This window comes from Lepisosteus oculatus, chromosome 20 (assembly GCF_040954835.1).
Source record: "Lepisosteus oculatus isolate fLepOcu1 chromosome 20, fLepOcu1.hap2, whole genome shotgun sequence".
In the NCBI taxonomy this organism is placed as follows: Eukaryota; Metazoa; Chordata; class Actinopteri; order Semionotiformes; family Lepisosteidae; genus Lepisosteus; species Lepisosteus oculatus.
Genome location: NC_090715.1, coordinates 11493429 through 11520452, shown reverse-complemented (window position 1 = coordinate 11520452; position 27024 = coordinate 11493429). Strand labels below are relative to the sequence as shown.

The window sequence follows — 27024 nt, the reverse complement described above, 5'->3', positions numbered from 1 at the left end:
TGAGCTGTTTTCCATGTGTTGTGCTAGAAAGTGTAATTAGGCCAAAGGTAACAGTACAAGTTGACGTCTGCAAACACCATATGAACGCAGCTCCGTTTGCCGGACTCTGCTCCTAATTACGCAGGCAGGACACAATATTTGCTAGGGCACAGCTGTTGTTTTCCTGCTAGGTACAAAAACATTAAGAGCGCTCAAGCACGTTCACCGCATTTCGCCATTAGAGGTGCAATTTACTGGGTCATGATTTAGGTGCCTGAAAACAAGGTTCGTGACCAGCAGATGAGCACGAAGAGGAGAGTGCCAAAAACCTGACATCTTGCAGGAGCTCAGGGAGGACACACTTCCAGCAACAGGCAATGTCCCAAGGTGAGGTCTGTTAAACGTTAAACCCAAATACGTCTAAAACAAGGAGAGAATGTTCTGCTGTGCAATATAAGCAGCAAACATTATTCTGGTTATGATTTCTAGTATATTTCCCATCTTTTTTTGTACATTTGCTAAACCGCTATCACATCTGTAGCTTTTGCATTTTAGGATACCACATCTTCATCCAGAGCACCAGCAGGTGCTGCAAATGTAACCTAATGAAGTATACTGAATAACACGTCGATGCTCAGATTTGGAGGCTGTGATTGTCTCACTTCATTTGAGTGTTTTCCAATATAGTGCTTAACGTTCTGGAATACAGCAGGAGACTGTTTTATCTGCCTTGGCAATGTAACATCGACTCCCAGCCCATAGCCACGACTCACAAGCAGGATCACATGCTATGTCTCCATCTACCACTCCAATCAACCCTTCTGAGCAAGAGCTTGGACATGGCACACCTTGGATCCCTATTAATAACCATCACAATGGACTCACTGGCCTGCGACTTGAATCAGAACACTCATCAGAATTTGTACGGGCAGAAGTGAGAGGCTTTAAAGGAGTACCACCTAGGAAATTAAAAATTTTTATTTAAAAAAAAAGAAAAAGCATTTCTTTAGCCTTTCGTAATCAAAAACACACATTTGTGAATTACAGCTCAGTTGCAGTGAGGGTTGCCTATAATGAGGGCGATCTGAGACGCCTGCTTGAAACATGATCCAAACTAAAAATGTGAAGCTGTTCACGAGGTCATATTATTCTTGTATTCGTATCTAGTTTACCATCATTGCAGCTATATCCAATATTCCTTTATTTGGTCCATGAAAGTTACAGTATAACGTGATCTCTTACAAAACATGTCAAATATAAATAATTGCAAACTGTAACAATACGCACAAAAAACGTTTCTTAAATCACTGTAACCAGGCAGTGTACACTGAATGGAGGGCACAAACAAAGCCACCTGTTAATAAAGGTGTTTTATAGAAATATATGGTGTACAGACTGGGTTAATTCTAACTGGTATCTGCAAATCACTCAAGAACCCATTCCCAGTGGGTTTGCAAACTTGAGCTCTTTTCTAAATTTCAAGCAACTGGAAGGAGTGAACGTGTGGCATTTTGCTGCGTCTCCCAAAACGACCACTGCGCAAATCACTTCAGCTGCAGGCTGCCTATTCCAATTCCATCTCCAAACTCCTTTTTATCAAGTTATTCAATTATATAAAATGTCTAAAGAAATATATATATATTTTAATTGAAATGTATTTGTTCTGATAAAACAGTCAAACAACCCCTGAAACAAGTAGATTTTCGATAAAAATGATTTGGATCAAACCAGATCTGTGTCCGAGAAGTACAGTACGTAGAAACGCTCTTGACTTGCATTAAACCCCCCCCCATCCCTGTCTCTTGAAGCCTTCATTTGACCCTCTAGGACAGACTACAAAAATGTGCACAAATGAATAGGCCCAAGGCCCTCACACGAACCTGGTTTCTGACTGAACTTAAGCAAAAAAGGCATAATATTGCCTTTCCCTTGCTTCTCGACCCACGGGTGACTTTTCTGACAGAACTGTTCAGCCTTGACCGTTATGTACACTGCACAGGAAACGCGGATCCCGGGAGCTGAGAGGCGGGGCTTAGTCCAATGCTATGATGTCGTCGTCTTCGTCGGCGGCGGGCTGCTCCTGGCGTCTGCGCTTGGCGGCGGCCTCGCCCTCCGGCTCATCCAGCTTCCGCTTGTGGCCGCCGCCCTCCGCGTGGACGTCCGCGGCGCTGCAGGAGGGCTCCTCGTCCGAGTCCACGATGAGCACGTCGTCCTGCTCCGGAGCTGAGCGGAGGGAGAACAGCCGGGGGGGGGTGTCAGCCACGTTTCCCAGCGTCTTTTAAAACCCTGAGAGTGTCACTGTACATGCTGACAGACATGGCTGAGGCGAGCCATCTGCGCAGAATGAAACGGGCTTCCTTTCGGGAAGGGAATGTGGAAAACCAAGGATACTCCGTTCTACTAAACGAGGCTAGGGATTAGCCACGTTCCTCACGCGCTGTTCTCCTCAGTAGGAGCGTCATTATTCGACGTTCACAATGCGATGCTACTGCAGGAACCTGGGCAGGTGCCAGAGCCCAGGAGTCCCTTACCTTTCGAGGTGGAGGGCTGGGCGCCGTCGTCGCTGCCGTTGGCCATGTTATTCCCTGGCTCGGCCGCGCTCGACTGGGGGGGCTTCTCGGGGGTGTCCCCAACCACCTCAAACTCCACGTCCTTCTCCAGGTCCTCACTGTACAGAGACGGGGCGGAGAGACTTGTTCTGCGACTGGTCTAGTCCATATCTAAGAAACGTGGCTCAGGGGGCCAGTGTCATCCGAGCATTAATCAAATCGAGAGCATGTGCGATTCCAACTGGGTGAAACACTAGTCCACAGAATGGCTGCACCCAGCAATGTTGCTTCCTATTTAAACAGGATGCAGTGAAGTAATCAGGGTAAAATATCATATTCATTACACAAGAGGATCATCTGCAGGGGGAGCTCAGTCTTGCAGCCCACACCTCTCATTATCACTTTTCCGCACCCCAGATCTGAGTTTATCTCACCATCGGTCACTCAACAGTTGCAAAAACTGACATTTAATTTATTTTCTCTCATTTAAACTCCTCTTTTCCATTTGATATACAAAGGAAAACAAATGCATAGCAATCCTTCCAGTTTAAATCTGTTTGATGTGTTATTTCCCTGTTGATTTCCACCTTTGGAGTGCCTGGGCAGAGCAATCAGCTAGTTGACCCCAGGACGATGCCTTCTGATGTCAGCTGGCACGGTACTGGGCCTGTCAAGGGTCAGTGTTCCAAAGCACTGAAACATCACCAGCTGCACAGGTGCAATCCATGGCAAAAACCATGCAGGTGAAGCACTGTAAAATGCATAACTCCACCACTACCAAGAGCCAAGAGCTCAACATCATCTTTAAATATTCAATTTGCTAATGTGTCTCCAAAATTGCAGACAGAACCTGTTTCCTTAAGAAGGCCATTCATGTCCTCATTCTCAGAGCATGACCCCTTGATTTAATTAAACTGGTGTGTCAAACATCTTTTCAGCACCCTAACTCATGGTTGACTACCGACAGCTTTGAATCCTTCCATGGGCAATGCATGACAGTACTCACCAGTGTAGGATGTTCACTAGTAGCGTGTACTCCTGCAAGAAATCATCGACCTGGAGCCTGCTTCCATTGCGAATTCCAAACTCAGAGAGACACTTGTTATTATTTCCTGCCAGTGGAAAAAAAAAAAAACAATTAACATGGACAGATACCCCCCCTGCTGGCCAGACCGATGACACGATTGATGTGGCAATTTACAGCAGTATTAAGTTAAACAAAAATTTAGATTTTGTTTTACGTTTGACTTTTTCAGGCAATATTTAACAGTCACAAAAAAGCCAAATTGGATGGGCAGTTCTCTATAGCACGTTTCATTTATTCCATATTAATGTCCCTCTGTTTGGGTCATCTACTGTTGGATAAGTTTACACAAAAGACCCAACGTTCCCGTCCAAGAAAGGAGGTCAGACCCTCACCTTCAGTTTCTCCTTCTTCAGAAGAAATCAGAATAGTCCCTTTGCCATCCTCAATCTGCACATCTGGGGCCACCATGCCGAACTTCTCTTTCAGAATCTGAAACAAACATGGACAAGCTGAGGAAGGGCACAGCTGGGGAGGAAAGTTACAGCTCACAGGAAGTGTATACTGGGACAGAAGGAGCTACGACTATAAATCATTTGGATGAAAGGCACAAATGAGGGCAAGGAGTAGAGAATGGAGTTATGAAAAGGCACTGACAGCTGGAAGCTTTTGTTTTGGTGTGAGTGTAGGTGTGGGGGCTCCCCCAAGAACTGTGGTACAGCCTCAGATTGACAGACTAGCCACCCCTGTCCCCAGAGAGTCACAATCTATCTGGGCTACCCCCAAGAATCACAGTTTTTTTAAAACACTTGCGACACTTTCTTTTTAAGAACCCGTGTTTGTTTCATATGAATATTTCAAACTGTCATATGAACTGTTAAAATCTGAATCTAAAGGTTTCAAGTCCTTGCAAATTCATGATTTAAAGGTGACCGATAAGAGGTGGTGGACTTTGGCTCTCCAGAATCACGGCAGGCCAAACCTTCTCTAAATAAATTACAGCACGCACATCAGGACAGCCCTACCTTGTCCTGTAAGCTCAGCACTGTGACTTTGTGAACACTGAGCTTGACTGTGACCTCTGGCTTACTGGCACACACATAGCAGTTGGCATTAGGAGGGTCTAGAGCACAGGGCACCAGCAACTTCTTTCTGGGGTTGGGCTGCTTGTTCAGGAAGACCTAAAGAAACAACAGCAATATTTTAATATCATGTGTTAAGGGCAAATTTTCTATATATTGAATACGAGCTGAAAACAAAGAAAGATATTACATATAAATTTAATTCAAGAACTACAAATGGAAATTAACATGTAACGTTCTTAACTGTTGGTGAACTTGTTACTTCAGGATGGGCAATATAAATGTACAGGATGGTAAATGTGCATAAAAAATAAAAATGGTCCTTAAAATGTTTTGGCAAGAAAATGTAACGCCTGGCACTCAAAATCACGAAAGACGTTGACCAAGTCAGAGGACGTCAAAATGAACACCAACACAAGGACCTAGAGACGTGGAAATTTAAGATTAGCACCATTGAAGACCGAAAAACAGGGAACCAACTCTCCAGTCATGCGACTGTTTAGGACACCGGGATACTAACAAGTACTAACAATACAAGTTTTATTTAAACAGCTGTGCCAGTTTTCTGCTGGTAGCTTCACTTTTACATGTAAAACGTTTGCAATGTTAGCACAACAAGTTACCTTACATTCCTATATACACCACAACCCTCAGCAGGACACGATGGATAGAAACAGGTACTGTGGCTATAGAGGAATGTAAACTGGTGTTGAAGTTACTCACGGTTTTACACTGGTCAATGCTGCCTGACAGAATCTTCAGAGCCTCCAGCACTATCAGGCCTGCTATCACCGCATTGGTAGTGGCAATGGCTGGAATTATATTCCCTGCCATGGCTGAGGAAAGAAAATCCAATTCATTAGGAAGAAAAAGACAATAATGTGCAAACTATGGAGCGAGATATGCATTTAACTTTCTCCTGCAGTGTTCTCAGGTATATTTTTTTAAGGGTGTACTGGAATGTCAGAAACTGTGCTATGCAAAACCAAAAACTGTGATAAGGCACAAAACACCTGGACACAAAACCAGAGGAGTGTTCAACCTGCCATATGTATAAAACTGTCGACACTGAATAAAACCAGCTGAAAAATTCTGACAGGACGTCAATAACTCTCTTATCAGATTGCTGAATACTGCCCTGAATGACCTTTCCTATAAAAGCTGTTCTTACTATAATCATAAAATATGTCTGTCTCTTTCTATTCCCATAATATACAAGTAATAAAAAAATCATAACATTTACAATAATAGTGACCTTAATACGACATCAGGAAAAGTTACTGATAAGAATTATTGTATCTGCTGGCCGCTTTGGTTTCCCCCAGTCGACCCCAGTTGTGAACACACAGACCGCACTGCAGAACAAGCTCAGCCATGTGCGTGAGCGCCCCCCTCCTGGGCTCCCCAGGCCGCACCACTTACACTTCACGTCGAATCGGCTCTTGGTGCTCATGCTGAAGATGTGCATCCGCAGATTAGCGGCGGCCGTCACAAAGTCCATCGCTGGGGGGTCGTCCTGCAAGAGGGATCCAAGTCGCGATCAGCAGGGGTGCAAGGACGGGCTCTGAAATCCCTCGGGAAAGCTCACAGGACTACTGCAACGTGCACTGGTGTACATCTGCAACACTATTATGGCCCCCAGTCTTCGTTAACTGAGACCCAGTTTGAAAATCCACCCGTCAGGTACTCTGTTCACGTCTGGCATGCCAGCAAGCTCCAACGCTGGAGGCGGCATCTGTCAAGTTAGGACCACGCATCCTGGTCCCTGTTCAGCCACAGCTTTGCTGTGTGTTTGACAGAGTCCAACCTCATTGTTGCATAAGTTTATAAGCACACAGAAGCAACTCCGCAGACTGGCGAGGCTATTTCACGCTCACGGTAACTTTCAGCAGGAGAAAGGGGGTTCTGTCCAGGCTCCCGGCTCACCTTGTCCCACACCAGCTCCGCTCCGTCTCCCTTCTCTGCCAGCTGCATCCGGAGGGTCTCCACACTCCGGGAGAACAGCTGGGCACAGCTCTTCAGCCCCAGGACCTGCTGGTCCTTCAGGCCCGCGCTGGGGGCCCCCTCCTGCGCCCCGCTGCTCTCTGACCCGACAGGAACAGACAAGATCAGACTGACGGGCACAGGCCACCCCACCTCCCGAGCATGCAAAAAGGAGACATCCCCATAGATGGTAGACAAGCAGGTGACCTGAGCATTATCCTTGAGATGCAAGAGATCTAAGCAACTAAACAGCTGACTGTAATAAGCAAAAAAAATTATATGAAAAAAACTGATAAACCTATTGTTAATGCAGGAACTATGCTTGTATTAAAGCAGTCGAAGACACTTTTCAGGTCGCCATTTATATAATCTGTGAATACAAAGTTTTACAGTTCCTCTCCTCTGCCCATGTTCCCTTACCCATATTATGAACCTCATTCCAGTCTAACGGAACAGGCGGCTTCCTCTTCCTCCACAGCTTGTCCATTGTCAGCAAGTACTTGATGTCGTCTTTAAAAAGCTGTAAGGACAACAAGGCATCTTATTGCACTTACCATATAACATGCCTACCATAACAGAAACATAATATGTTTGGAAACGAAATGCTCCTCCTGCCCGTTAGATCTCAGCTAACTTCTGAAAAAAAAATAACATTGTGGGATACAGGTACACTTAGAAGAGGAATTAATCTAGAGACTGTGCCGATTATATTCCCTCACTGGCCACTGTGAGCACCAATAACTGCTTGAATATTTGGTTTGAACTATTTCCTGCCCCAGTCATGTTCCATTCTTCGAGCAGAATCAGCTGAGGTTGTGCTGAGATGAGGGGATACCCAGTATTGCAGTTAGTGGCCATACACATGAATCAGTCCCTGCTCGGTCTGGGACCCTCACGAGACAGAAACAGGCACCCTCTCTTCCAGAAGGTGCTCTGCTCCCAGTACCTTGTTGAAGAGCTTGATGGGGTCATAGCCGGTGGACTTTGCCCATTCCTTGGTGGACACGCGCTTTATGTCTCCATCCTGATTGGAGGCTCCTGCTCTGGCTGCAGTCTCCGCCGGATCCCCTGGCAAACCAGTGCAGAAACAGCAATTTAACTGGGGATTCAGGCCCTGTGAGGTTACAGCCCTACAGGGGTGAAACCCCGCACACAGGACTCCTGGCCGGATTCGTCCATCACTACTGATAATTCCTCTGGAAATCATTGCAATGCATCTGAAGACCATGCTTAAAACTGCTCTTCGGAAAACAACACAGAGTGAATAAAGTAAAAATAATACCAGGTAGTTCTGATCATAATTACTGTATGCAACGGTTTTTCTGTTCACCACTAAGATTGTGAGCTCAGGGGAAGGTGTTTTTTTGTTTCCACCAGAGGCTAAACTTCAGACTGTCGTGGATATCCCCACAGGCTAAAAAGCATAACGACGCAGCACCACTGACACGTTAAGTTATTAAAAATGCCATGAGGGAAAAATGAAAAGAAGAAACCTACAGGCAGCTTCTGGGTCAGCCGTGTCCGGAGAGACCTCTTGGTCTGCATCCTCCTCTCCGAACAGCTGGCTGGAAAAATTCAGACATTTTGAAACTTGGGCACCCAACTCAAAAGAAGACAAACTCAATCAGCATTTGAGAAAAAAAGCTGTGTTTTCTGCCCAGATTAAGGCTAGGCAAAGTATAGATGCTAAAAATACAACACTGAGAGCCACTGGAAACCAGTACTCAAATATCGCACCATACGTCTTTCTTTACAGGTGAACCACTAGGCTAAAAACACAGTGTTTAGTAGCACTGGTGCATCCTGGGGTGAGCAGTCATACAGAAAGTTGTTGCTTGCATATTAAAAACAGTAAGAAGGCTCTCTCAGCCTGCCTCCCTTACTTGTAGAGGTATTTGGCCCAGACTATGCAGTGGATAGGCTCAGACGGAGTGTTGCGAATGGTGCATCCTGGGAAAGTCTTCTGGGTGGGCTTGGGCTGGCACTCATAACACTCGGTCAGCCCCTGTGCAGTGAACAGAAAACAGTCCAGAACGGGTGGCACTGTTCCACTGGGTCATCTCTTAAGGAATACAACAATTAAGGAACTGTGAAAAAAGGTGCCTTATCGGTAACAGAGAAAAGATTACGCGCAGCTCACGTCAGGTTGGCAAATAAGGCCATTCGAATTAGAAAACCTTTAAATGTGGAGGCAAATGACCCAAACCTAAGATAAGATCACTTTATTGGCCGTAAGAATTTCTTGTATTAGGAATTTGTCTTTTCGCATACCCCAACTTGCTCTCCATGAGACACACAGACACACCTACAATAGAAAAAGACGCTTTTAACTCTATAAGGACAACACTGAGTACAAAACACTGCAACATTGCTCTCCATCTTTGAGATCCAGGTGTTCAGAGACTGCCAGCTAGCCAAGCCTCCAAAGTGACTTTGCTCTTGAGCCTCATTACTTTGTTTTCCGGAGTTTCCTGAGTAACAGTACTTGCAAATGTTTGTGGTGAAAATTCCTGACAAAATTCTAAACACCTGTGATTCATATGTGGTAAAGAAACATCGAATGGTTTCAGAAGAAAATATCTGTCCCAGTGATATGCAGATCCTTGTTAGGCTCAACATTTAGGGAACTAACACTGGAAAATATCCCAATCCTCTCGAGAAATGTAGGGCTAAAAGTCTCACCTTCTTGATGACCGTGACCTGTCCCAGGTAGCCTGCTGTTCCGCTCTCTATCAGAGGGACGTCTGCGGCCAAGCACATCCTGTTCACATGGTTACGGGCAGCTGCAGCGAGAGGACAGCACTGACTCCCGGAGCCAAAGAAAACCAGACCTGATCCTGATGGTGCCAGGCGATCAGACACCGAGCTCTACGCACACACTTAATGTTAACACAAACCCAGTGGCTCAGGTCAATGACTTCTGAATTTTTTAAAACATGTTTTGATAGCAGTTTTTAAAGGTGTTCATCTTCTAACAAGTTTCCATTTTCACTTTATTGAAGTTCCCGTGAACACCGAAACCACAAAGACACAATCACAGCTCTTAAGAACAAATGCAGTTATCATCTTCCAGGCAAAAGTGTAGCAGATTCTCCCGAACCAACACGCTGAAGTGGATTACTGCTTAACTAAGACATTCTCTGTGCTAGAACAACTTTCAGAACACAACTTTTAAAAGAACAATAGCTGTTTCTTGTTTGATAGTAGCAAGGAAGCCATTTCTGTGAAATAATGATCGCTCCCACACCGAACTGAAGAAACACAAGCCTCCTGCACAGACCACAGCGAAAGCATCTATTTGAATATATGAATATATCCACTAAAATAACAGCCATGGTGATGAACTGAAATCACACTGTAACCAGGTTTCATTTCTGTAGCCACTAGCTTATACATAAGAACAGATACAAATATGAAGAGGCTATTCAACCCATCTAATTCATTGATCCACAGATCTCATCCAGCCACTTCTTCAGGGAAGCCAGGGTGTTGGATGGATGGCTTGCTCTAAACTATAAATATGAAGCGATACAGAAGTACTGAACAGTTGCGCGTTCCTGTTGAACTGTACCTCAATCACAATCAGGTCATGCTGTTTGATTACAATTTTTAAAGAAATCAGATGTAGGAGAAACATCAGAAACTATACTGTTTGAAGAACTACTAAAAATACAGTAGGGTCTCGACATTCTCAAGCATTCAGTGCAGAGAACAGTTGCAAACAGCAAAATTCGCGTATAACCAGGACCCTGCTGCACTTTTCCCCAATGAGAGAATATTTTTTCGAGTGCAACAGAACTCTGAAGACAGGTGTTGAAATGCTGTTAAAATATTTTTTTAGTGTTTCGTTGTTAATAGTTAAATAAAATCACCTTACCTCGATTGTCCAAAGCATTCATGACCAGCACAAAATTCCTGAAAAACTCCACGTTGTAGTCAGGGCTGGAGGGAATAACAAACACAAAAAAGAAAATTAAACGATTTTAAGAGATATAATTTAAATGTACACAAAGTACACTGGACATGCAGATTTGATTCAGAAGATTAAAGTATTTCTAACAAAATAAGGTTTTCAAAAACAAAGCCTAGGTTGGTTTGAAACAACTTGAAATATTCTTCTAAAACTCTGTCCTCATAGACATTTGTAATGGGCTTTAATGACAGACAAAATTGCAGTAATGATTATTAAAACTCACCACTAAAACATTTAATCGCTCCAGATTAAGTTCTTCTACCCAAAAAGAAACTCAGACTTAAGTAATGAACATACCTACAAACTGAGAGAGAGGAGAGGAACTCTCATGGAAATGTAATGGACGTTACAAAAGACTAGTCAGAACTACAATAATTAGTCTGGGGATGGCCCACTGTTGTACTCTTCACAATAAGATGCTTTCCTTTCTGCACATTTGATTTCAAATATAAATTGCTTCAAACACAGAAAAAAGAAATAGCACAATCTTACTTCATAATGCTGTCATGGTAAGCTGTGATGTTGGCTTTGGGGCTGAACTGCAACACACTCTCCTTAGCCACCTGTGAACAAAAGTTGCAGAAAAATTCAATGTACAAAGACAGTGTAGGATAAGAAAAACCACACACTATGCAGACGATGCAATTCAGCTGAACTTATTCTCCAGTCACTGCCATCAGCCTCAGAACTATTTATTATTCTGCTCACCTTGTGCCTTTAAAACGAAGTAAAGCATTAATGAACACTACAAACAAATTATTTATATGTAAGCATAAGCATATGAAAGATATGCAAAAATACCCAGTTCCACCTTTATTTTCAGTTCGAAAACATGGCTGCATCACACCCTGCCGTCCGGACGCAGGCGGGCTCAAGCTGTGACAGGTGGGTGTGTCACACTGCATGTGCCCTATAGTAGCTGTTGATTCCACACTGGGTATGTGTCAAACTGAAAATAGTTCAGAGATTCCAAATCTTTAGATAGGAGAAAGTACCCTATTCCCCAGCCACAGCACAGGACCCTGAGGAAATGGCTCTATAGCAGACCATGTCCCAGTGAGATGGGGGAAGGCACTGAGGCATGTGACTCTCCGAAGATCTGCTAGGCAGCTCGAGCTCCTTTGCCCTGCTGTGCTAAATTAAAACTTCTAAAAGCTAAAAGTAAAATAAAAGCATTAGAACGAGAGATGATCACACAGAACGCCGGGACCAGGAACTGAATATTGTCTGCATTTTGCAAACATTCGTCATTTTCCGTCAGCCATCAACGCAAACCTGCTTCACACGACTTCCATTACAAACAAGAATAACGAACAAGCCTCTGTTGCCATCACCGCTATGGGTGGGAGGAAAGGAGATCGGGGCCCACGTCCTGCCTCACCTGAGCCTTAGACTTTCCCACATGCTTCTTCTGGAACAGGAACTGTCTGTTGAGGTTGCTCACGTCAATGGTGTCAAGATCGATCTGGGGAAGAATCACAGGATGTGTTTCGGAACAGAAACTAAACAGCACCGTATCGCAACTCCACCTTTTTTTAATAATGCATGCCAGGTGTTTTATCGTTCATTTAAATTTGGCCCCTCATTGGTTTTCAAACCGAACTGCATCCGCAGTTGTGTGTACATCAGAGTTCGGAGTGGAGCTACGCACGTCCCCTTCGACTTCAAATTTAAGAACCAAATTCAGATTTCCATTCTGAATTTGATCACCTTCGATCAGAGAACATACTCGTGGGTCGGACTGACGTGCTGGGTGTTAGAAAACGTGCCTTCCTCGGCTCCAGCAAGACAAGTCTGAGCTCACAGGGTAAAGGCACGATACCAACCACAGTATGGGGCAGGGATAATGATCGCTACCACACCGAGCTGAAGAAACACAACCCTCCAGCACAGACCACAGCGAAGGCTTCTATTTCAGCATCTCAATTTGCCTCAAGGGGTACAAGACCCAGCTTTGCCCATTTAAAACCCCACGCCGTGACGCGCTCCGTCTGCTCCCAGTACCCTCAACAACAGCAACAGGGCACCGTGTGTAAAACGTCACCGGTCTTGCGCTCTGCTCTCGGCCCCGGCGAGACGCCTGGCGGGTAAAATCTTTTCGAAAAACTGAGAAAACACTTCTCCGTGAGCGGCGGGGCGGTCACTCCGTGCCCACCAAGCCCGGCGGCCGGCCGGCCGGCAGAAAAGGCACGCTCCGGCCCGTCCTGCCGTCCCACCGGTTCTGGAGAGAGCGAAACCCGAGCAGCGGGACACTTGGGGGCTGGCGAGCTCAAGGGCTGCCAGGTACCACCCCTGCAGGCTGCACATTGCAAAGAGAGGCTGAGGCTGGATTCCGGAAATCAGCGCGTTCCGTGTGGAGTCTGCATGTCCTCCACCGAGCCCGGGACTTTCTCCCGGTTGCCGGCCTAACAAATACACGCCGGTCGGTTTCTGAATCAGGCGCCCGTTGTGTGTGCGCCAGACGGCGGGTACCCTTACCGGGTGTAGGCGGTAATCTGAGACAATGGGCTCATTCCCGGCGGGCACGGCAGCGGACCGGCAGGCAGCCCATATCGGTCTTCCTAACGCAACTACAGTTCTCACGCATCCCCATCGCGTTTTCCGCTTGCTCTTTCATTCATCAATTACAAGCCTGGCCCAGGCCACACAAAGCGAGAGCGGAGCAAGACGCCCCCCTCCTCGGGTCCACCAGCTCTTACCACGTCGATGTTGGTGAAGCCGGTCAGGACGAGGTTCTTCAGCAGCTCGCAGCCGATCCCGCCGGCTCCCACCACCAGGACCCGGCAGCTGGAGACGGACTGGGCCAGCTCTTTCCGGAGGGACCCCACCAGTGCCATTGTGGAGACAAGTGTGCGGTTTCCACGGAGGAGTTCGGGACGGAGCTGAAGACAGCCGAGGCCTCCGATGAAGGCAAGAAACAGCGGCGGCGGGAACCGGCCCCGTGGCTGTGCATCGCCCCCTGCAGGCGAGGAGGACTAGACAAGACGTCGCTTCTGATCGTACCCGTAGCGAGAAGTGTGTATTGAAACAGCAGCTGCATTTGAGAGGGATGCTAACACACAGTAAGAAAAATAAGTGAAATATTCCATTAATATGTTTACACGCTTTCAGCTATAAGACTGGATCTTAGACAGGAGGCACTTCTTTACTCGAAGGATTGTGGTAATCTGAAACAAGCAACCCCTTAAAGTACTTCTGCAAAGCGCTGTGAGAAGCCACCTTTAAAGACGCTATATAAATTAAGGTTTATTACTATTACTAAACCGCTAAAAACGAGGAACCTAGATCTTCCAAGCGACCTCTCAAAAGTAGATTATGTTCTATATTAAATCTATTTAATTATCCTTCTCTGATAATAAGCAAAAACAAAATGTTAATTTTTTGTTTCACTATCAAAAATGATATGAGACAGGAGGTTATATTCATCCAAAACATTTATTTATTCCAAACAACATAAAAATGTAGATTTCATAGGCTTTAAAGAGGTTTCCAAACTAGTTTATTTAATTCTCTTTATCATACAGTAAAATAATTTAGAGAAATAAGTAAGTAGTTTGAGATTGAGCAGTGATACATCAACTCAATAGTGTTAACCTTGAAAGAAACTTTCATCCATTACTAAATAAAAGGAAAATCCTATTTAATGTGTACCAATCTAAACACTGTTTGTTGCAAAAACATGGCTTGTTGCTGACACTCACAGTAAAGTGTTCTTGAAAGCTGGTTATGGGATGAGATTTTACCAGTTCACTGAATTCAAAATCAATGGATTTTAGATATCCATGTGGAGTAAGAGGAATAGTTAATGTGGTATAAGAAAGAGTGGTAAAGGGAATCTTTGTGGGGTATACTGGGGAGGTATGAGGTCACGGCTGTGTTTGTGGAGTAGAAGGCGAGGTATGAGGTCACAGCTGTCTTCGGTGAGGTCACCACAGGTACTCAGACAGCCTGGGGTCCCTTCGCAGTTTCTCTTCCAATGCCAGGTACTTTTGGGGTGCTTTCTCCTTGTGCCTATAATGACAAATAATGACTGTTTTTGCACACAGTATATAAAGCAGGATAGCTCTCTGTTAACACCCTTATAAAACCAGCATTAGCATGATATAATTCTGGTTATCCATAAAATGTGTTTAATGGCTTTCACAAAATAACATTAAATGACTCCACCACATTTTAACACTAATGGAGTATAATGGACTGTAGAAATAATGTCTTAAGATGGAAAGTGAGCCCTAACCTTCTGTCAAGGGTAAACATACAGTGGATATCTTCCCCTCTTTGCATTAGTTCACCCCAGTGTGCTGCCCTTGGTCACACATCTAGGGAGTCCAAACTGCCTTCAACCTCCATCACATAACAAGTCTGGTTTGGCTATCTCTTCAAACCAACCAGGTTCTGAGATTCTGAACCGTCTTGACTTTAATTTGTTGACAACTGAATTAATACAGTGTGAAAACACTGGAATAAATGTTGTGCTGTTAAATGTTAAGTGTATGACATGAGGATGTTCCTTCTCATATCACTATACACACCACTTCATAGCACTGAATTTCAACCAATATACTAGTTCCAGCTGAGTTTCCACAGGTGACACCATCCCCAGCTCAGGATAGTTACTTACCTGTTGAGGCGCAGCTCCAGTATGTGGATGCGGAACATGGCTTCTGAGCAGTAGGACAGGTAGGTCTCCTCATCATCCTTGGTCAGGGACAGCTGGTTCTGCTGATACCACTGCTGCTTCTTCTGTAACTCCTGTGTCTCCTGAAGACAAATCGCAGCATTTCAGCTCGAAGGATACTCTTGAAAGTGTTTATATTATTTATTGAAGCAAGACAATTTGGTCTTTTTCTTGTTGCCCATGCAGGATGTAGTATTATGTATTATTGTCATGCAGACTGATGACAATAATGATTAATGACGGTTTCTTGAGGTAGTGTGGTCCACCTGTTCCCTTACCAGACCTGTTCAGATTGTACACAGCTGTTCTACCAAATTGAAGACTGCCAAGTGTGCTTTCTTCTCTGACATCACCAGTACTTTTTCGTGACCACGCACCAATGAGCTCCAATGAAGATGAGCACCAGACATTTGCTACCAAATAACTGAGAATTCTGGGACCATTGTCTAATCTTCGCAAAACTGGATGACAATGATAAGAACACGTTAATATACAGCTATTTGAACTTCAAGCTGATGGAGAAAAGCCTGGTGTCACCTTTTCGAAGTGAGCCTGAATGAGGTTTGCTTTGTCGATCAGACGCTGCTTGAGGTCGGACAGGCAGTCTTCTCGCAGCTGCAGGGCCATCTTGCGGGTCAGGGCGTCTGGGTCTCCCAGCTGCGCCAGGAAGGGAGCCAAGTAATCCAGCTCCTTCTCTGCTTTCCGCAATTTCTCCTCCTTGGCAGAGCGCTCCTGCCGAAAAAACAAGGGCAGATTCAGAACCTCTGTCATATTTGAAACAGAGTGAAAAACTCAGAGAGGATAGGTTTAGGTGCACTGGTCTCATTTGCAATGTTTTATGCTTTCAAACAGCAGAATCTAAAGAGAAAAATCACTACTAATAGCAACACCTTTTCCTTGTTTTTGCCCATTTTACATAGTAATATCTTTGGCTAAACATGCACAACAGTTCAGTCTTTAACTGGGAAATCTAAGTATCAGGGAGAAAAAGAATTCAGAAAACATTTAGTGTGCTTTAAGATAACATATCCAGATGAATAGAAAAGTTTGTTTTGCTTTACTAAGGTAAATAAAGTGTATAATATACTGAATAAATTGTAGCAAATACATGGTAAAGCACAAAGACATATGATAAAGCAAAAAACACAGCAAAACAAAGTAAATATATGGTATGAACATCGTTAAAGCAGTACCTGAATGCACATTCTTACACTGAATAAGTACAGCTGACAGCCATCAAGAATCATTAAACGACAATCTGCTCACCATGTCTTCTCTGTTTTTACGGGCCTTTTCATTCCTGGCTGTGTCATAGACTGAAATAAGTAGCTCAGTCCCAATGTCTTCTTGAGCTCGAAGGGACAAGATGGCTCTAGTCTGCAAAGGACAAGGACAGGACACGAGAGATAGTTCATCCCTTTTGCAATGCTCAGGACAACACACAGTCCAGCTGGAACTCTGGCTTTCAGTACTATACAGTATTACAATCTCAGAACTTTATATACTTTAAAAACTTGGATTTATTTTACTGCACCAAAGGTTTATCTCTTCAGCTGTCTTGCACTTTACTCAAGAAACCCGTTTTTGCAAATAAATCTGTTAGCAGAACAAAGCCCTTAAGTTTCAGACACAAATGAAGACATAAATGTTATGCATTGTACATAGGTTTCTACTGTGAGCCAGTCAGAAATCAAACATCAGTTGCTGACAGGAGTGATCTGTACCTCTTTCTCTGACTCTTTCACTCGCTGCTTGACAATTTCCTCTTCCTGCATCAGGGACATCAGTATCTCATACAAAAACAGGTTCTTGCTGGGTTTCTCATTGGGGTCAACCTGCCCACAGAACAGTGTACAAGAATGCTGTCAATGACCATCCTAGTTTTCTTTAATTCATAGATATTAATTACCTGTGTAGATACTCTGTTACAGAGTATGTAAGATTTTATACTGTTTTAGGAACTTCTAAATCTGAATGACTGATTTGATAAGTACAGTGTGACCTTAAAGAAACTAAATTTTAAATGTTTTAAAAAAGAGACAATTATGTAAAGAACTGCCTAAAATGTTTTAAGACATAGTAAATAGTAACTAACATGCAGACACAGGTATCTTGAAATTCTTGTAACACAACTGGTCCATTTATTAATTAGATTAAGGAATCTTAACAGATATTTTAGCTAGCTGAATAAAAGATAATCTCATAAGAGGTCCTTAAAGCTGTAAAATAATAACTCAATAATAAGTCTGCACTGCTAAATAAAAAACAACAAACATTTTATTACAGAAAAGTAAAGCTAAACATACAGAGCCCGAGTTAATCTCCCTTCCTTGTCTTTTCTGTTCTGGGCTCAGTACCTGGTAGGCGGTGACCATGTCCGGGGTGAAGACCATGCGCTGGTCATGTTTGTCTCCAGTGACGCGTGGCTTGACGAACTCCCTCCAGGAGGGGATGATGCAGTCGTCCTCTCGGTGGTAGGTCAGCTGGATGCGCTGCTCTGCGATCAGGAACACTCTCTCGGCCACATCCTCACTGGCCTTTCTGTCTCGATTGCGATGGTAACGCTCAGTGATTTTCTACAGCCAGAGAAGAAAGCAGTCGTTCTGCCTATACAGTGTTTAACAACTACTCTGATCTGTTCAACAAAATCTTAATTGCAGACTCTTATCTCTGTGGTGTAGTGACAGAGAGGTTGTCTGTGGGTTTGATTATGAATGGGGAGTCTGTGTAAAGTTACAAGGGTCAAGGGGTGAGACAGGTTGATACATAACTTGCCTTAAAGGTAAGTTGCATAGCTAAGGATCTATGGCCAGTGACTGAGCAAAAGGAGTAACCCCCGATTTCTTCTAATGATCATGTTAATTTCTGAGCAGGAACCGTTCATATGTTATGTGCACAATATAGGCACAGTTAAGCAAAGAGCATTTTAGTGAAGAATGATAAAAACCTTGAAAAAATCAATACGAATATAAGAAAAATGGCAAAGGAGAACAGGCCTTCAAGCCCTTTTTATCTTTTTGGTTGTTTAACCTAAACTTCCAGTTTGTCTGTTGATCTATGATTCACCAATCACCGTGATCAGTGTGATTTTATTTATTTATTTTTTATTTGTTTTGGATAATGAAAAGTGTTTTTATCAATTCTATCAGACTGTTATCTACCACCTCTATGTGCCACGCACACAGCAGAACTTCACATCAGTTAGCTCACTGTTGATTTACCAGTACAGGCCTGCTGTTTGGATCCTGGGCATTGGCGGCCATTGGCATCTTCAGTCGCTTCCCAAAGATCACGTGCCTGTGGTACAAGCCGTCCGGTCTGGCCTCAAAGGTCTCCGTCATCTCAAATGGAATCTCCACGCGCTTAGCCAGCCCGTCAACCCGAGCATGGCTGTAGAACTCCATCTGCCGCTCTGTTTCTGGCTCCAGCGTGATGTACCTGTGAGCTTCGGGCAGGATATACACAGGAAACGGGCACATTATGCATTTGTTACATGTTCTAGGTGATACGAAATCCATTCTCACCTAGACACTTTTGTGTTCTAGAAGCACCAAGAATTTGGGGCCTTACAGTACATGTCGAGAATGCCTGTAAAGTCAGATGGGCTTTTCAGCCGCCTTTATGGTGAGAAATGGGCCTGTTGTTGGCGATATAACACAGTGCAGTGCACCTAGTATCGATGATGGCTTGTGTGCATTCTCTGGTAGATGCCATTGATGTTAGTATTGTATGCTTTTTTTATTGTAATTGTCCATAATAAAATTCACTATGGTTTGTACGTGTACACAATTTCTTCACTCTTTGTGTGAAGTGCCCAGTTTTCATTGTGCGATTGTTTGAAATGACCAACTAACTCAGCACCCTGTAAACATTTTACATTATTGGTATAGAAATCATTAGAATGTATCTGCTGTATATAAGATACTGAGACAAGTCTAAGTCTTCAAAAGAACCTGTAACTCTCCAAGTTAAAAGTTAAGGAAATCACTGATCACTGGCTACAGAAGCTATGCAAATGACCACCCTCATGGATAATGTAATGTGTATATTGTTACTCTTTAGTGCGTGTGATCTTCCTGGACTGAAATGTTCCAAAGTCTCATTGCTTCCTTTCTTCAGCTCCCTCATTTCCAAATGGTCATGTCTGTGTCTGAACCACTCCTTCACGTCTGAGACCTGTTTACCTGCAAACAAAGAGTGGACAGTGGATAGTGTGATTCCACACAAGGTGTAGTATATACAGTACATATACATACTACAGCACAGAGTCAGCAAACTAACAAATAAAAAATATTGTTACCCTATTATTTTAAACATTGTTACACACTTGCTAATTTAGTAAAATGGTCACTAAAAGCTAACATATATCTGAATAGTATCCTAGTACTAGTAATAGTACTAATTATCTTAGAATAGTAAGGTTTATTCAACCGCTTCAACATAAATAAAATCACCGAAGATTCCAGGTGAATTAACTTAAAGGTGTTCCCATATTTGCATCTGTAGCTTCTGCTTTATATTACTAAGGCACCAATTAGCACTATACACATCCAACAACAAGGAAATTCAATTCATACTATAAGAAATGCTCTTTCACTAAAATATCCTTTCATTGATGAGATAAGTATCCTTTCCAACTGCCAAAATTGTACCCAAACAAGAAGAGATCTGAAAATGACTAAAAGACAAAAGTGATATCAATTGTCATAAATCATCCAATTCATACTTATTCACACAACAGTTTGCTTTAACCATTGAGGTATTCAACCCACACAGGATTTCAGGCTGAAAATTGAACTGTCCAATGAAATAGAATTAATTTAATTAACAAATAATTAAGAATGATTTCACTTAACACAGCCTTACATTCCAAGTCCTGGTAGACAGTGAGCCGAGTCACTAGTCCATCCTTCATCAGATAAGGAGCAAATTTCTCCAGCTTAGCCTTCCGGTACTGGATAACTTTCTTCCCCTCAGGGCAGCGAGTCTCCATATCTACAGAGGAAAAGAGAAATGAAAAGAGAAATCTGGACACAACTGTGATGATGCCAACAGTGCCACACTGGCACTGATGGAGCTCATCTGAATTTTGCAATTCAGACATAAGAGGGAATAAAGATACAAATATATCACATAACACATCTGTATTTTATTAAAACCTGGCGATTGTTTAACTATCACTAATATGTCTGTGGAAGCATATTCTAGGCAGAGCTACCTTTTGAGGAAATGTCAATTTTCTCGACCCATGAGGGAGGCATCTCAAACACCACTGGCTCCTCTTTCTCCTCCTACAGATGTACAAAACAGAGTATGAACACTTCCATACCTCCAGTGCAAGTTTTATAAGCCTTCCACGCAGGCAGTAAACAATGACAGCTTTCTTCGGTGATCGTTAACTAGTTACATACTGACTAGATTTCATGTTGACTGAAAAGTGGGAAAAGGAAAAATGCACTTATGCTGTCTAAGAAGATAAAACACTAACAAGGCACAGCACACTCCTACACTTAAATGGGGTAATATACGTCACAAAATTATACCATCAACATAACAGCTCTAACCAATCAGACTGTGTAACTCTCTGTGCTTCCCACTGCTTCTATTCTTATCAGAGCCTGACACACACACCTCCTCCTCCAGATCCTCTTGGTTCTTCATGTCTGGGATCAATAACAAGGGTTTGCCCCTTCCAAAGAGCAGGAACTCCCATTTCACAGCATCACCCAAGTCAAACGTCAAGTCCTGAAAAGAGATTAAAGGTAAGGCCTCTGTGTTTCTCAGTTTTTTAACACAGGTCTTATTCATATTAATGTGTGCTGTTTAATGTGAAAAGTATCTAGTTTTACATGCAATTAGGATTCCAGAATAACTTTCCATGCTGTGTAAACAAGGTATTTGGTACATGCCTGGCAGCAGTCTTGAGTTAGTATCTCACATATGCCATGTTGAATTCACTCTTTATATTCAGTTGCTTGTACTAGAGGGACCTGATTTGGAATATCAGGTTCATCATTTTGCATAGTGATCTTCAATATTTGAAAACATAAAAAACAGAAAGAAAGGGATGCCAATACCTATAAATTTGTGTTTTTTCGTTTTCAAATTTCAATTCTTATACAGCACACAAAGCAATGCCATTGCTGTTAATGTGCTATAAATTGTATACTGCATGATCCAGTTCTACCTACTATTGCACTTGGGAAACATTATTCACTCCGTGTGTACAAGCATGCCACTTTGAAAGAAAGTGTAGACTTTGGGGATTTTACTTTAATAAATTAAAGGATTGGTAAACCTTAGGAGTAATTGAGTGTCTTCAATAAATATTCAAATATCTAAAAACCATGTGACCCAGTAGCTGAAGATCCACGAGTGAGACCATGGGAGCCGGACATTTTCATTAACGCTGTGGCTCCAAAGAGAAAAGACCTGTACTGGAATGCGCTCACCCTACAGCCGTTCCTGCAGTCCTGCATATTGACCCAGTAGTTCTGATGGTTCCAGAGGCTCTCGATTCCCAGAAACCTCTCGTCCGTAGTGCTGAAGCTCTTTCCGCCCAGCGGGTCGATGAAGAAGTTCTCGGGGACCTCACGCCTCCCAGCCAGAACCAGGACCCAGCAGTGCACACGGAGGCCCATCAGCGGGTCGGGAGGAGGTCGCTCCCGCTCCTGAAACACAGCATTTGCCCCCGGAAGGACGCAGCATGACACCCTTCTCTATGCTGAGATATTTGTTACCCTAATGGGACACTGTCAAAGAGTAGCCCACAAACTCACCCAAAGCAGACTCAGCATTTTTTTGCAGGATAATGTTAATTGTCAAAGTGATAAAGCCAACAAGAATGAGTGCCATTTACAATCCGTCTTCCCTGTATTGTCCAGTTAATTCTATAGTTGATGGGATCCCCACTGAGTACCTTACTTCAGAGTTTGTTGCTTAAGAACTTCTATTTTATTTCACATTACATCACATTATTATCAAACTAATCAGATGAATAAAAAATCTGTTTAGAACAGAAATGACTTAAAGGACACAGTGAATCCTGTGACAGTTTCTTTCTGCATCTATATGTTAGAAAATGTGCAGTAAACCAGCCCAGCCCCCAGCTGTCTGTGCTCAACTCACAGCTTCTTCTCTCTCTGTTTCCTTGCGCCTCTTCTCCTGAGCGGCCAGGATCTCTGCCTGCTTCCTCTGCTCTTGCTGCTGTTCAAAGGCACTGCGCAGGTCTCTGGGGGGCTTCACAGTATACTTCTTCTGAGGGGCTCTCTGCTCTGGCAGTTTGCCCTGGAAAATACTACTTTTTATTCACAGCTTACACACCTTTTATTCCACAGTTTGCTACAGTGCATGCAGACACCCACATAAGTCTTCAGAGTAGTGCCCAAGCAATCAAGCAATATTGCTGAAGCAGAGTCCCTGGTATTCTTCAGAAAGGACAAGAGCTCATCAGATCAACAACCTCTTAGCACACAATGAACAGAATGGCCCCATTTACACAGTTTTTCTTATATAGGTACACACAGTTCTTTTCTTTTGTTTCTTTTGTCACTCTCTTAATAGTGGAATGTTTGACTTTGAATTCACACTGACCCATTCAATGTTGTTTTGCTCACAAACCATCTCTCACAAATCACCTGGATAGAGAATATCCCACTAAAAAACACAATTACCACAATTTTCCATTTATTGCAATATAGTAAGCGTTATTGACCAGTAATCGCAATATAAAATGCATTTTACTGAATTAAAAAACACATTATTCTTAAACTGACAATTGAAATAATGAATAGCTTTTAATATACATCATTTATATTACTCAAAGACAGTTAGATGCATATTGTGTAAAATTGTTTAGACAAAAGGTTACATTATGCAACTGCCTTTTCTGCATTAAGAAACCTTAGGTGCCACTTAGGTTCCCTAAGACTTTTCCTTTGATTCTTTGTTACTCTCAAAGAGCAGACTTCAGTCTTTTAAATAGATCCATGATCTCACCCCCATTTGCCTGCATTATTGTAAAAAGGAGTCAGTTCCAACACACAGCAGGTGCAGGGAAGTCTGTTTTTTTCCATTGCCTAAATGCTCACCTTCTCCTGGTTCACCAGCAGGGGGCACTGCTGGTGTGTCTGGTCCAGCAGACAGAGCTCCTTCGCTGCGTAGCCGCTGACGCAGTATGCATCATAGCCCGCCCCAAGCAGCAGGGAGCATAGCAGGTTTGCGAACTCGAAGCAGGTCCCACGCTGGCACTTCAGCACCCAGGTAGGAGAACGAAGGCACTGGGGCTGAGGAGGATTAAGATTGGTAGAGTAGGCAGTCATACCCGAGATTAAACATTCAAATTCCAAATGCAGTCCGTCACAGGCACAATTTATAAAAAACAATTAACATAGCCAGCCATGCTATAGTGGTCAGATGACCTATTTTCTCCCACTACGGATTCTAGTTGTATTTTTCGGTGCTGTTGCCTTGACTTACCAGATCTACAGGGGGATCCAGAGGCTCGACAGAGAGATACTCAGATACAAAACACGCACAGCCACCCCAGCTGTACAGTTCAGGGTAGGACAGCAGTGTTGGGCGCAGCGTGGTGCTCACAAACTTCTGTGCAGGGAACAAGAGACAAAAAGTGAGTAAGAGAATAGACTTCACTCATTTGTAACCTCTTGTAAGACTCACCATTTCTTTAAAAAGGCAACCTTGATATCCTACACAAATAAAGAAGCTCAGTGCCCAGTACAAGAAGACAACCTTACAATCCAAAGCTTATACAAGTGCTCAGCACCAGTGGCAATGAGGGGAACTGCTGCTCACTGTTGTACTCAGGCTATCAAACAGTTCTGTAGTTTTAATGTAATTTAGTAGCATTCAGGTTTTTTTACTGACCATCCCAAAGATGCACCAAACCTGTGGCTGTTCTGCACCCTGACAGTGAGAAGATTTGGTTGAGGCTAAGCAGCTACTGAGCAAAATTAGGCTCCTGGCAGGACATAATCAATATCTGTGCCATACGAGATGTAGAAGAGCAATACAGTTTTCATGCAATTGCAAGTTCTGTACAAGAGTCACCTCCTCTACCTCATCCATTTCCTGACCCAAAAGTCCTGCCTAGCACACGTACCTCAACCCCACACTCATTGAGGGGATTCAGGAACAGAGGTTTGCGGTCAGGATACAGGTGAGCATATTGAGAGCGGAAATTATCAGCAATGGCCAGCAGCAGCTTCTCCTGGGAGGAGTTCTCCTTGTACGAGGAGGGGAATTCAGAGAGATCTATGGACGACTTAGTCACTGGTCTGAAAAGATGGACAAGTCAGTCATTATTATTATAGTCATTATTGTGTGCACACACTGCACACCCATATATTGAATGTCAAAGGCTCAATCAGTGTGAAACACAAGACATAGGAGCCCACTGAAGTTCAGGAAGAAATCTTTGAAGTTCAAGAAGACTTCTGTCTAGCATCCACTAGAAAAAACTAAACATCATGAAAAGCTGTACTTACTGTGGGCTAAAGGACATATCTACTCATTGTGGGCAACTAGAACTACAGCTTCCAGACTTCTACATCAAGCAATGACAATGATACAATCATTGATTCAAGACCCAGATTACCCAGATTCAAAAGCAATAGAACAATGTCATTGTTTTACTCCCACAGCTGTTAACCTGCTCAATTTGGATAATTAACTGTACATTTTACTTTTAGATACATATTTATTTTCTTATGGTACATGTATGTCTTATTTGTGAATGGGTCCATGTTGTGTTAAATGTATTGCGTACTGTGTTATGTCAGTTACCTGCTTGCAAAGCAAATTTCCCATTTGGGACAATAAAGTAAGTACAGTAATGTTGACATGAGGTTTGTACTCACTGCGGGCTGGCAGGGGTAGTGATGTGTATTTTGGACAGTGTCTCCTCCAGATCCTGCAGCTCTGTATTCAGATCTTCATCCCCTGCCTCCTCCTCCCCCTTCCACTCTCCAGCCTCAGACAACTGCTCCTCTGGCAGCGTCTCCATTTCTTACAGGACTGAAAATGAGAAAGAGGAGGACAACCTGAACTCCACAGGATCACCTCTCACCCTGTCTTCAAAGGGACAGAACTATCAATCAATCAGAGTTTATTTATCAAATGCACAATAATACAGCGTGCAGTTATTATTATTATTATTATTATTATTATTATTATTATTATTATATTATAGCAGTAGTTGCTGGCAACAAAATGTCTATCAATATCAATTACATCATATTTTTGTTTTACTATTCTTTATAATCATATAATCATATAATTGTTCTATCCATTCTTTATTTGAATTACCCTAAATATATCTATAAATATATACAGTAGGAGGCATCAGATTCCTCCTGTTAAGGAGGATTCCTTGTGCTTATTGTGTGCCTTGTGCTTATTGAAACAGAAGGCACAGAATTAAATTATCTACTGTAATTACCAAGAGAAAACAGTGTAACACAGTACACCTTGACATTTTATGTTAAATACATTTAACAATTACAAGTTTACGTCGTGCCACAGAACAGTGTAAATATATCCTTACTGCAGCTGCTAAATATTTAAGGAAGCTCGACCATTTTCCGTTCAGTATACAAAACTAAATAGTTTATCCGGTTTCATAATTTATTTACGGTTTAGTATACGATAGTTTAACTATAGTTTATAAACAGTTTCTGAAACTTCTAACCCCTGTTTTCATAAATCACATTGTTTATTTACTCAGCCGCATAATCAACAGGTACATTCTACTGTCACTGATTGTTTTTTACCCCTTGTTTCATTTTTAAACATGTAGATATTGAAATAAAAGATTAATCGCACCATTCCCCATCACAGTACCTCTGAACGACCGTCCCGTTTACGACCGTCTCCATGGCCACGGCAGCGCTGGATCACGCTGTTCCGTGGCCCCGCCCCTTGCGTAAGCAGCGTGAGGAGACGAGCTGCGGGTTTCTCCTGGTTTGAACTATTGAAAAGCGCGGACATTTTCTACATCTGACTAGTGCTACTTGAAGATATAGATCTTAAAGGACTCCTACGGTTTCATTTTCGATTTTGCACGTGAAAAACAATTACCAAATAACAACAAAAAAAATAAGGCCACATCTTCCTTTTATCTTCTGTATCTTCATGTACAGGCTACGCTCTTAAATACCTGACCGAGCCCCGACCCTTAAAAAGCAGAAAGTATTCTAAGACTTGATGATCTCAAGTTCTAGAAATCTTCTATTAATTAATTAACCCCCACCTTTTGGAAACAGCAATTGCTTGGGGGGGAACTCATGAAAACAATCTAAATGCTAAAAACATTGATCTGTTGAGTGCGGATTCCGGAAACCAGATTCTCACCAGAAATAAAAACCAGACTAGACTAGACCAGACCAGACCATATACGTTTCAAATGTAGCTCCCTCGGTTGTCACGTCGGCGCAGTGGATCGTATTGCTGTGGCCCTGGGTTCCATTCTGGACCCGGGGTGCTCTCTGTGTGGAGTCTGTGCTCCCCTACGATTGTGTGGGTCAATTCCAGGTGCTCTGATTTCCCCCTTCAGTCCAAAGACATGCTGGTAGGTGAATTGGTTTCAGGGAAGATTTGGCCCTGGTGAGAGTGTTTGTGTGCGTGGTTGTATCCGTGTGTGCCCTGCGATAGACTGGTGTCCTGTCCAGGGTGTATCCTGCCTCATGCCTGTTGTTTGCTGAGATAGTCTCCGGCTCCCTTCTGACCCTGTATGGGCT

The 27024-nt window shown here is 43.1% G+C and overlaps 2 protein-coding genes across 3 annotated transcripts; both read right to left on the bottom strand.

Moving 5' to 3' along the window:
• Positions 1-939: 939 nt before the first annotated feature.
• On the bottom strand, positions 940-13756 carry uba2 (ubiquitin-like modifier activating enzyme 2). The gene is made up of 17 exons (XM_015368228.2): positions 13290-13756; positions 11972-12055; positions 11083-11153; positions 10495-10559; positions 9300-9400; positions 8501-8622; positions 8115-8182; positions 7564-7685; positions 7038-7137; positions 6561-6718; positions 6057-6150; positions 5358-5470; positions 4578-4733; positions 3948-4044; positions 3535-3640; positions 2511-2647; positions 940-2202 (listed from the first exon to the last, which is right to left on the bottom strand). Exons 1-17 carry the CDS (start codon positions 13425-13427, stop codon positions 2012-2014), a joined length of 1923 nt encoding a protein of 640 aa, XP_015223714.2. The 5' UTR covers positions 13428-13756; the 3' UTR covers positions 940-2011.
• Positions 13757-14072: 316 nt separating this feature from the next.
• On the bottom strand, positions 14073-26186 carry ccdc135 (coiled-coil domain containing 135). 2 transcript variants are annotated; one of them, XM_006641320.3, is made up of 18 exons: positions 26129-26186; positions 25147-25303; positions 24390-24564; positions 23747-23872; positions 23359-23553; positions 22397-22555; positions 21721-21939; positions 20900-21013; positions 20487-20559; positions 20135-20263; positions 19324-19452; positions 18490-18713; positions 17626-17844; positions 16993-17103; positions 16535-16645; positions 15806-16000; positions 15212-15351; positions 14073-14601 (listed from the first exon to the last, which is right to left on the bottom strand). In XM_006641320.3, the coding sequence occupies exons 2-18, from the start codon at positions 25290-25292 to the stop codon at positions 14517-14519; spliced, it is 2550 nt and encodes an 849-aa protein (XP_006641383.1). In that variant the 5' UTR covers positions 25293-25303; positions 26129-26186; the 3' UTR covers positions 14073-14516. The 2 variants fall into 2 exon arrangements, with proteins under 2 accessions (XP_006641383.1, XP_015223713.1); XM_015368227.2 differs by having other exon boundaries at positions 26111-26158.
• Between the last annotated feature and the right edge of the window lie 838 nt (positions 26187-27024).